Source organism: Colletotrichum abscissum (genome assembly GCF_030869225.1).
Source record: "Colletotrichum abscissum strain IMI 504890 chromosome Unknown Scaffold_4.1, whole genome shotgun sequence".
Taxonomy (NCBI): domain Eukaryota; kingdom Fungi; phylum Ascomycota; class Sordariomycetes; order Glomerellales; family Glomerellaceae; genus Colletotrichum; species Colletotrichum abscissum.
The window spans coordinates 942,747-953,190 of NW_026850320.1; the positions used below are offsets into that span (position 1 = coordinate 942,747).

At 53.0% G+C, this 10,444-nt stretch overlaps 4 protein-coding genes across 4 annotated transcripts; 2 read left to right on the forward strand and 2 right to left on the reverse strand.

Moving 5' to 3' along the window:
- Window positions 1-1,638: 1,638 nt before the first annotated feature.
- Window positions 1,639-3,515, forward strand: CABS01_02257 (rhodanese-like domain-containing protein; the record flags this gene model as incomplete). The annotated part of the gene is made up of 4 exons (XM_060535635.1): window positions 1,639-1,877; window positions 1,942-2,009; window positions 2,078-2,297; window positions 2,357-3,515. The coding sequence occupies 4 exons, from the start codon at window positions 1,639-1,641 to the stop codon at window positions 3,513-3,515; spliced, it is 1,686 nt and encodes a 561-aa protein (XP_060395940.1).
- A 424-nt stretch (window positions 3,516-3,939) lies between these two features.
- CABS01_02258 (uncharacterized protein) lies at window positions 3,940-4,308 on the forward strand (the record flags this gene model as incomplete). The annotated part of the gene is made up of 1 exon (XM_060535636.1): window positions 3,940-4,308. One exon carries the CDS (start codon window positions 3,940-3,942, stop codon window positions 4,306-4,308), a length of 369 nt encoding a protein of 122 aa, XP_060395941.1.
- Window positions 4,309-4,395: 87 nt separating this feature from the next.
- Window positions 4,396-4,644, reverse strand: CABS01_02259 (uncharacterized protein; the record flags this gene model as incomplete). The annotated part of the gene is made up of 1 exon (XM_060535637.1): window positions 4,396-4,644. The coding sequence occupies one exon, from the start codon at window positions 4,642-4,644 to the stop codon at window positions 4,396-4,398; it is 249 nt and encodes an 82-aa protein (XP_060395942.1).
- Window positions 4,645-8,549: 3,905 nt separating this feature from the next.
- On the reverse strand, window positions 8,550-10,255 carry CABS01_02260 (uncharacterized protein; the record flags this gene model as incomplete). The annotated part of the gene is made up of 2 exons (XM_060535638.1): window positions 8,550-10,176; window positions 10,239-10,255. The coding sequence occupies 2 exons, from the start codon at window positions 10,253-10,255 to the stop codon at window positions 8,550-8,552; spliced, it is 1,644 nt and encodes a 547-aa protein (XP_060395943.1).
- Window positions 10,256-10,444: the final 189 nt, after the last annotated feature.

Below are 10,444 nucleotides of genomic sequence, written 5' to 3' on the forward strand. Positions count from 1 at the left end.
GGTAGGTTTAGAGAGTTACGGATACCTTTATTCTTAGGTCCATCAGAGAGGTTCAGTTCAGGAATCATCCCTAGGTGCCCAGGTCTCCAGGTCCAGCCATTCTCTACAACTTATCGTACTCAACGTGCACCCAAAATCCTACTACACACCACCAACATCTCACGCCCACGGACTACCACACTATAATCGTCCTCCCATCGTATCGCATAACTGTCGTCGACGACCAATATCGTAACTCGACGCCGCCCTTTCTGTTGGCCAGTCCACACACTCAACCAGCAAAAAACTCAACTCACGACTCTTATTTCTAATTTTCCGTCTTTCTCGTTTGATTGCTCTTTTCTGCGTCTGTTACTGCTTTTCCCCCGTTGGGCATTGTGGGTAATCAGGAAGAACAAGAAGAAGAAGAAGAAGCAGACGGACGAGAACGAAGCCGAAAGAGGAAACAAGAGAAGCACAAGCAAAAGAGGAATCCAAGAAGAAGAAGGCTAGACGCTTGGAAGAAACTACTTGACGTTTTTTCTTCCCCGTCCCTGCGCCAGCACTAGATAACCCAAAGGCATTGCACTCGTTTCTCTTGTCATTGCTTGTCCGGTGCTACTGCTGTACACTCGGATCTTTTCTCTCTCTCTCTGTGTCGCTACTCAGTACCAACCAGCAAAGCCAGTCTCTCTCTCTCTCACTCACTCACTCACTGCAATCTGCGTCCTTGCATCACTGCAGCATCCCTTCCTGCTCGGCCACCGAAAAAGCGTAGCTCGAGCAAAGAACTAAAAAAGGGTCGTAGCCTCCGAAACGCACCTTCAACACCGACGCCGCACTGCAGCTCCCGCACCGCATCCGCATTTGCCTTTGCTCCTGCTCCGGCACTAAGGATTCGGTCAGTCTCTTCGGTGCGCTCTTTCTCTGCTCTTTTGTTCGAGAAGGAAGTTGCATGCAAAAGGCGCCTCCCTCCCACCTACGATTATCCGCCCACCTTTGTTCCCCTTGCAACCACCCAAGGCCCCCATCGTGGACCGCCGGCCTCTCTCGCCTCTCTCTCCCCCCCAGTTAGAGACGCCGCCAACGACCTCGATCTCGACTTCGATATCGACTTCGACCTCGACCGATATTCTCTGGGAGGAAGAAAAATACGTTTCATGAATCAAGGAGAAATAGGACGCATTTTATTTCATTCCTCGGGTATTCAAATGTTGCTTGCACCGACGCAATAACGAACGGCCAGTCTTTTTTCTCCATCTCAGCTGCATTGCTGCACGCGCCCTCTCGAAAAACCCCCGCCGCCACGAAATCCCATCAAGCCAACATCGACGCTCGATTCGAGATCGAAGAAGCCTCTCTCTACAGCTTGCATCACCACCGCCCTCTGATTCATACTCGTCGCGACGTCTTGTTCCCTCTCCATTGAGTGGAAACGACTAAAACAGATATTCATCTTGGGATTTGCTGCAACATTCGCTTATTGCGGCCTCTTCTTAACGACCGTCCCTCTTTTTTTCGTCACGACATATCGAGTATCGTCTTGGACGCAGCACTCACACCAAAGAAACAAAAAGAGACACCACTAACACCCATCACCACCCGCAATAAATACTTTCGCTTCCCACGATCGGGTCCCGACAACCACACACCACAATCATGGAGGCTTCATCACCATTGGCGGCTATGCACCGTCCCATGGCAGTTCCTTCTTGGGGAAATAAGGATCTTTTCCGCCCTCGCCCCAACACCTTCGCTGGTGCCGTACCCATCAGTCTGCGCGAACACCTTCACAGGCCCGACAACTACTTCAATGTCAAGGACATTCACGGTTCCTCGCCCGCTGCTAGTTTGGCCGCCGACCTCTCACAAAACTTCCGTCTGGATACCGAGGCGAGGTACGATGACGTGCATCCAATACATTCAGTCTGGAAAACCGTCAACTAACAACGTTCTGTCTAGTCCCAAGTTCCCCACACCTCGTCGTGCCTTGTTCACGTCAAACATGATGGGTGACGCGGATTCCTACGGTACGTTCTTCTATGGGTTGCAAGCACAAAAGAGAGGAAATGGGACTAGGAAGCTGATGTGAGACCAGAATACGTGACTACGCCTCCTCTGCCCGAATCGTCACCTGCCCACGATTTGATGGATGTCTCGCCGTTGCCGCACAAGCTCCCGTTCATGACCCAGATCGCGATAACGTCACCGACCCCGGGATCAACCCCAACCGGCGAGGACGACGAGATGATGTTGGATTCGCCAGCCCCCATTCCTCGGCAGGCGTCGTTGGAGCCACCCAAGCCACTGGCAGCCGAGTAAGTTTGATTGCCACATTCCTCCTAGCTCAAGGGGTCGCGTCTAACTCAGGGGGCAGACGGAGAAAGCCAGCTTTGCGCCGGCCCTCCTTGACTCGGATGAAAGGCTACTCGACTAGTGGCGTTCCCGGCCGTTCCAACACAGACACCCAGCTCCCCACTTTCCGATTTGGTGAGAATCGCTTGACGCATATGAACAGCGCAATGTCCCTGGGAGAATGCTTCGATGCTACATCACCTCCTCAAGAACGACGACCTCAGACTGCGAATAGCCCTACTCCTGCCGTGCCTGGTGCCGTTCGTCCTCGTCCTCAATTCTCCAGCCTCTCTGGTAACCGCAACAGCCCTTTTGGCAACGGTCACAGCCGTCGCCCTTCAAATCCCTTTATGCGTCCCCGCAAGCAGTTCCGTCGCTCTTTGAGCATGTTTGAGCACCCTGGCGATGTTGCCAAGGCAAAGTCAGAAGGCGGCGACTCCTCGCCCACCACCCCAGAGTCTGTTACCAGCATGGATGCCGATGATGTCCAGGAGCCCATCCTGCCTCACTTCCTCGCCGATGACCCCACGGATACCATTCCGCGGATAACAAAGGCCACCATGATTGATCTCTTGGACGGAAAGTACAGTGACAAGTTCGACCAGAAGATGATCATTGACTGCCGTTTCGAGTACGAGTACGACGGAGGACACATTGACGGAGCTGTCAACTACAACAGCAAGGACCTCCTCGCCTCCCAGCTGATCCAACACCCCATGCAAGGAAGAACAATCCTCATCTTCCACTGCGAATACTCGGCGCACCGCGCCCCCATGATGGCTCGCCATATCCGCTCCGAGGACAGGACTGTCAACGCCGAGCACTACCCGCGACTCACATACCCTGACGTGTATATTCTTGAAGGAGGATACAGCGGCTTCTACGCCGAGCACCCTTGCCGTTGCTATCCCCAAAACTACGTGGAAATGTCGGATGAGGCTCACCAGCGCACCTGCGAACGCGAACTTGGCCGCCTCAAGAACCCTCGCAAGGGCTTCGGCAGAGCGCAAACGTTCGCCTTTGGCTCGCGCGACTCTTGCGTCGACCAATCACCCACAGCTCCAGCGCGCCCCAGTGGCCTCAGACCCAGCATCAGCTTCCGGCAAGATCCCATCGCCATGATTGGCAACTCTCCAATCCTCGGCGAGCGATGCCATGCACGACGCATGGCGTCTTACTAGCACATACATCTTTTTGCGCCCCTCTCACACCCACTGTCTGCTGCACATAGTGGAGGGGTGAGATCTCCTTGCTTGGCAAGGGGGGGAATTCGAGGTCTCCGCAGACTTCGAAGCTGTCCATTGTTTTGTCGACTGTCTGCTCGACATCCCTAATAGGGCGAACCACAGCAGCCTGATTGTCGATGTTTTTCGCGTCTCTTCCTGCACATGTTCAACGAACCCCTATTCGATTCGACTGCCTATATTTCCACCCTTACCAATCCGGACTACACAGCAGCTAACGCAACGCTCACGGCCGCGATGACCTCAATTGTTACGCTAATAGAACTTCGTTATGAGCCTCGTTCTGCAACTTGAACATACAACAAAACCAGCAACCCGGCATTAGACGCATTTGGCATATTTGTCCCCGCATCGCCTTGATATGGTTGTACGGAGTCCACTTTGGATCTGGCATCTTGGGGTGGCTCCCTGTCGGCATTTTACAGCATTGTCCTTGGTTTTTTTTGTTTCTTTTTCCTTTGTCAAAGACTTCTGCATCCCGCCGAGGAGGATGGTCCTCAACCAAACACACATATACCAACAAACAAACGACAACAACAACACCACCACCACCGCTTGTCTGTCTCCACAGATTTCAAACGCGGGAGCATTTCAGTATGACGTCTCGGTCTGTCTGCTCTTCTGTCGGAATCTCCACATATTTTCGGAGTATTATTTCTCGGACCATCCCTCCATCGGCGGACCCTTTTTCCTTTGTGCTCAACTCGGTCCATTGACCATCTTCACCTGATACCACACACCTTTCTATCCAAACGCCGGATACCCGACATCCTTGTCATCGGATGGCACTCACAGACCTCTCGACACCCCATTCCCTTTACATTTTTTCAAAACAGAAGCCCCACGGACCTCTTTTTTCTTCCGATGGTTGAGCTTTAGGGAGGACTCCACCTCCTTGTGTATATTGTAGGAGTAGCTGCGAAAGAACGCATGCAAAGAGCGGAGAAGCTAGTACAGTGGATGAAAAGCAGTTGCTTGGGAATGCCTTGTAACATTGGCCAATGGGGGAGATAGCACTGCAAGCTTGGAAGCTGGATTGGTGCAATACCGGCATGGGTGAATCCATTGCCTCTTTCTGTACAGTACTGGCGATGCAAAGACCAAAAATTGCCAACCAAACACCAATGGTCCATGGTCGGATCATTGTGGGCTAGCTCATAACAATTGAATGAAAATACACACAAACAAAAAAACACGCTCGTCATTGCTTGGACTCGTGAGACACGTGCTCAAGGCGCGGCTGTGATGGTATGCGCGCGCGCGAGCGCGTGCTTGTCTACATGTTGTGCGCGAGCGCGTCTGTCTGAGCCATTCCCGATGAACACCTCAAGCCGTTGAGATCGCACCGGCTGATGGCTGGATCGTCTGTGCGAAACTTTTGAGGTCCGAGGTTTTGTGGTTGTTCTGGTTCGTCCCGAACTGTGGATTATGGGGTGTTTCGAAACTCGGGGGCCCGTCCCCCACGAATGTGTCTTTTTAGACTTCGTATTGAGGCTCTATCCGTTCCCTATAGTCTACTGTGCAGGGAAGCTCCCGTGACCGCGAGACCCGTATGGGCTACTTGAGTTTCACGATTCAACGTCAGCTTTGACTGGTGTTCTTTTTCTTCGAACCGAAGCGAGGTCTTTTGTGACATTGTGGTTTTTGTTTTGTTCTCCCTTTAGGCTTCAACCCTTGTCTAGACTGTAGATGGACGGTGAGATTTGGCAGGTGGCAGATGACGGTGGTATCGAACTCGGTCCTATCGCCCCCCTTCCGTTCTTCCCTGAGCAAGGCCCGATGGAATGATGAGTTGTGAGTGATTGGGGTTTGTCGGATCGGTTATGATGCAAGTGAGAGCCTCGCACGCCTTGATCTGTTTGTTGCTCGGTCCCCTCTTCATCTCCCGAAGCTAGGGTCGGAGTTTACTCCTTAGTTCATACGTAGCCTCCGCGCTAGGATCTCTCTCTCTCTCTCTCTCTCTCTCTCTCTTTCTTCCGTATGTATTTGTTATTCTCCCCGTTTTGGCGTTTGGGACCTGAGGGTCTATTGTTAGAGTCTTTGGACTTTGGGGTTGTTTCGGGCTTTGCCTGTCTCGTGTGTGGTGAGGTTAGGTGGGATAGGTAAGAGGGGGCTGAAGGTCAAGATGTTTGGGTTGTTCTGCCGAATGTTCTAGCGTGGAAGGGTGGGAGGGGTGGCTTTGTTCTCTTCCTCCCCCCCCCCCCCCCCCCCCCCCCCCCCCCCCCCCCCCCCCCCCCCCCCCCCCCCCCCCCCCCCCCCCCCCCCCGCCCTTGTTTTTTTTTTAGGGGCGTATGGGGTTGGTGTTGGGGTGGGGGGGGTGGGGGGGGGGCCTTTTTTTCCTCCTCCCCCCCCCCCCCCCCCCCCCTTACTTCGTACTCTCCCGCCAGCCTCAATGTCCCATCAGCCTAACGTCTGTTGCTTTATTTGGATGAGAATGTCAAGATGTGGCTTTTCTTTGGGGGTAGTAGGGAAGGGTGGGCGTAAGCACGCGAGCACGCGAGCGAGCGGTGATACAGGCCTAACGGTCCTTTCTTTGACTGCTGAGGAGGCATGCTAAATCCGTTCATTGGTACAATTTGTTTTTTCCCCATTGGGGGATGGAGAGGAAGGGTCTTATTGGAGCATTCTTGGGCAGATTCCAATTCCAGGAGAGGAGAGGGACTAGTCACTTGACCGAGTCCGGAGCTCAAGGTTACGGGCCTTTTGTTCCCCTTCTCTATTGTGATGTTCGCTACATGGGAATTCAAAGAGATGAATAGACTCCATACAAGATAATGAGTATGGTGCGTGCGAAGGCGTCCTTACCTGGTGAAGTATCCAACTCAAATAACCACGCGGCGTGTTGCCGTTTCCGGCCCGGGTTTTTGCGAACGTGTCGTGTCATGGTCGAGAGTTGGCGCGCACGAGTCGGAGTTGCAGAGGGATAAGTTCTCCCCCCTTGTTCATCACAAATCCCTCACCGGCTTCTTCGTTCTCGATAGACAAAGAGAGAAGAATGGATGGTGACAGGCCATCTATTAAAGAAGAGTAGCGTCCCGTCCAACGATGGGCGACGGCAGCAGTAGAGTAGCCTAGAGAGTAGCCTAGAGTTAGAGGCGGGCAGACACGTTTCTGGCGCCGGGGTAAGATGAGCGTATGTATTGTGCGTTTGTGTGCGGGTACTATTGTTTGAAGCCATATGGGGCAAAGGTAACTATGTAGGCTCTAGAGAAACTTTACAAGCCAGCCGCTCAACAGCTTTTTTGGTGTGGTTTCAGCGCCATTCTCTTTGTCCCTTTTCGTTTGTTCTACGGACTCGGCGTCGGGGGAGAGAACATCTACTTTACCTTACCAAAGACACGTGCTAGGTGAGAAGTAGCCCCAAAAAAGACAAGGCCAGATCATCTCACACCACCGACTGAACCTGAGAGCCGCCAGAGCACCAAAGGTTTTTGACTTGTGCTTCCCGAATAGGAAAGCTCACCGAAGGGGTTCAAGAAGGACGGAAAGAAGAAAGACGTTTCGGTCCGGACACGCTGGGGCTGTTTGTTTTTGGTTGTTGGGCTCGGGTTCGGGGCTCTTTTGTGGCTTGTTTTTTTGAGCCGCGCTCTCTCTCTCTCCCTTGCGTGGTGGTTCGTCAGTGGCTTTTTTTTCTCTCTCTTTTAGGATGAACGATGCAAGCGAGTCAAGCGAGCCAAATTTCGTCAGAGAGAGTTCAGCCACTTCCGTTGGGGTCTACATTCTTCCCTGGGCGAGACTTTGTCTCAGAGGTGGGAGATGCCGTAATCACCAATCTTGAGGTGGGCAGTTGGAGTAGGTGGGTAGGTGAGCGTCGTTGGGGGATACGGCGAGAGAATGTCAATAGTTGTGATTCGGCTTTCTGTTGTCATCTCTCAGATTATGGGTAGTCACATCTCAGCTGAGTCCTTTTCTTTCTTGTGAAAATCTTGAGCCGTATAGCTCGGAGACTAGGTGCTGTTTCCACTACTTTTGCTATGGATTCTGGAAAGTCTAGTGTGTGAACTTCGTGATGTAGTTCCGCGTATAAAGGTGATTTGCCGCTGAGAAGGCCATTTCTTTGCGTTTCGGGAAGGCAAAATGGCCTTGGCCATCTCAGTGGCATGTCACTATTGTCTTGAATCTTTTCCCGTCCGGGGTTAGAATCTCGAGAATGGGGAAAAGTGGCAAACGGTGAGAGGAAATGGGCCCAAGTCAAAAGGTCTTGGTCTCAGTCTCCCTTGCGAGTGTGTCCCGAAGAGGCTCTGACACCTGCACGTGTGGATAGTTTTGCCTAAGATGGATAGTATGTAGACAAATCAGGGGTCCATTTGTGGCGGCAAGCAAGGGAGAAGCTTATTCGGGCGTCGAGGGCGCCTTTGCCGTGCTTGCGCATGTTTTGTTCTTTTTCATGATGGGAAAAGCTGTTTTTGTGGGGGTTTCTAACGAGGCATTACGGTTGCTATGTTGCTGTGTTGCATCGTTGCATCGTTGCATCGTTGGCTTCATCTCAGATTCGGAAGATGATTTGAATGGAATTGGGATCCGTGATGGGACCCGCGATGGGATCCACGACTCGAACCACATGCCTCGGCGAAATGAGCAGAGATGAAATTTGACCAGAGATCAAGAATGATGAAAACGATTCAGAAAAACTTTTTGAGGCCTAACTCGCCTGTCTATGAAGGTCCAACGTAGCCCCTAAGCGATGAAGCAACGTAGCTTTCCCCAGTATCCCCGGTTCGAAAGAAGCCATGGATAGATCTGCTCCTTGTGATATGCCTCCGCTCGTGAAAAAAAAAAAGTACTTTGAAAAGCCAAATGATAATCTTTTCCCACTGCTGGCCTGCTTGTATAGCAAAGATATGCAGGTTACCTGGGTATCCCCCAAACGCCACCCATGCCAAATGCCATGCCAGGAAAATGATGTAATGATGTAATCATGCTCAAACTTGCCAAACGCCCTCAATATCGCCGCTAGATGTGCCGCGCGCCTCACTGAAGCGCAAAATCCCACTCCTTGAAAGCCTCGCGGAGAGCTGCCACGTCCTTCTCCTCTTCCTCCTTAGTCTGCGTGCAGTCCTGCCAGACAAAACGCTTCTCGAGACCGAGGAGCTTCGCGACAACCTTACGCGGATACTGCAGATCGAAGCGCATGTTGGGATCGAGCTTCATCACGAGACTAGAACCCTTAATTCTGTCTTCGCCGTCGTCTGCCCAGATCCAGATGCGGAAGTAGTCGCCAAAGTCGGCCTGGTCCTCGAACGAGATCTCGCGGCTCTCAAACTCGGGGTACTTGAGGTTCTCGGCCTCAACCCGGAAGCCGGCCTCGGCAAGACCCTTGTAGACAAAGTCCGCGGGAATAGGGTGGAACTGCCAGTGAGCGTGAATGTTGCGACCGCGGCTGATTTCCCAGGTGATGGCACCCAGCTTGCGGTTCGACTTGGCCGATACCATGGCCTGGAGGGCCTCGCGGAAACGGGTCATCTCCTTGTGGGTCTTCTCCGCCTCCTCAGGGGTATAGCTCTCGACGCCAGACGAGTGAACGGTTGGTGTATGCGCGAGAGGCGTGATGATGACGTGGCCAGGGAAGTTGATACCGTGCTCCTCAAAGGTCTGGGATGTGGCTAGAGGGCCCTTGGCAGTAGCAAGATAGCTGTCTTCGCCAATGGTGCAGACCATGTGGGTATCGAGGTTGGGGTTGCTCAAGCAGAAGAAGCACCGGTCCGGCCCGGGAGGAGGCGACTGACGTCGGCGCTTATTTCCGCGGCGGTGATGGCGGCCATCGTCGTCTCCGTTGGCGAAGCGGCTGTAGGAGCCCTCATCCTGCGCCCGCCTCTTTGGCTTTCTCTGGCTGAAGGGCGTGAAAGTAGAGTTGGCGGGTTTCTCGACGTTGGTCTCGTTAAGGCTGATTGTGAATGCATATAGCGCCTTCGCCTTGGCTGCGTTCCCATAGGGGGCCATCGATATGAAGCGAGTGACAGCCGCATCCTCTGCGCCTTCCTCGAGAGGGTGCACGAAAGGCTCTCGCTCGTAGAAGAACTCGGTGGGTGAAGACGAGAAGTGGTATCGCGGCTTCAGGGTCGCACACAGCTCAGCAACCTCAGCCGTGCTTTCAATCGCTGCCTGGTTCTCTGGGGTAAGAGCGACCTTGGATCCTGTCCAGACACTAGATGGCCAGATGGTCGTAAGTAGGATGTCGGCCTTGTTTGCACCCTTCAGCGACTTCGCATCGTCCGCTGTGTGGAACGGGAGGTGCTGCTCCTTGGATTGCCCTCCGACCACATCTTTGTCGAGCCTTCCACCGAGTGCGACAATTCTGACCCCCTCTGACGTCTTCGTGATACTTCGTTTTCCGAGGAAGTGGAGGTTCTCGCAGATTTCCTCGTCGGCTTCGATTTTAGCAACGATCTTTGGGGGAAGGGGCGCTGTGCCGACAGTGAAGTAGACAGGAAGGGGGACCTTCAGTTCACCGTTGAGAAGTGAATCGACAGTGGTATCGTCTTCGCTGCTGAACAGATTGCCTGTGACAATGGCAAAGTTGAAGCTGTTCTTGGCGTGGAGGGTCGCGAGCTTCGTGAAGGCAGGTGTCAGCGAGCCATTGAGGCTTCCCAAAACGATCCTGAAAGCTTTGATTAGTCTCAAACGTTGCGCATCTACACTTGCAACTCGTGTGATACGTACACCTTGGGTGCAGCCATTGCGCCTCTAGACTTTGGGTGCAGAGGTTGAAGCTGTGTGGCTGGAGGTCAGGTTGTTGGTGGAGGAAGCTTGGAGTTGAAGATGCGACCGAAAGATGCGCGCGACGAAAGTACCTAATGTGGGCCCCTTTATATCCAAGCCCAACCATTGGACGAGACCCATTAAAGATACGTCTTATCAGTTATCGT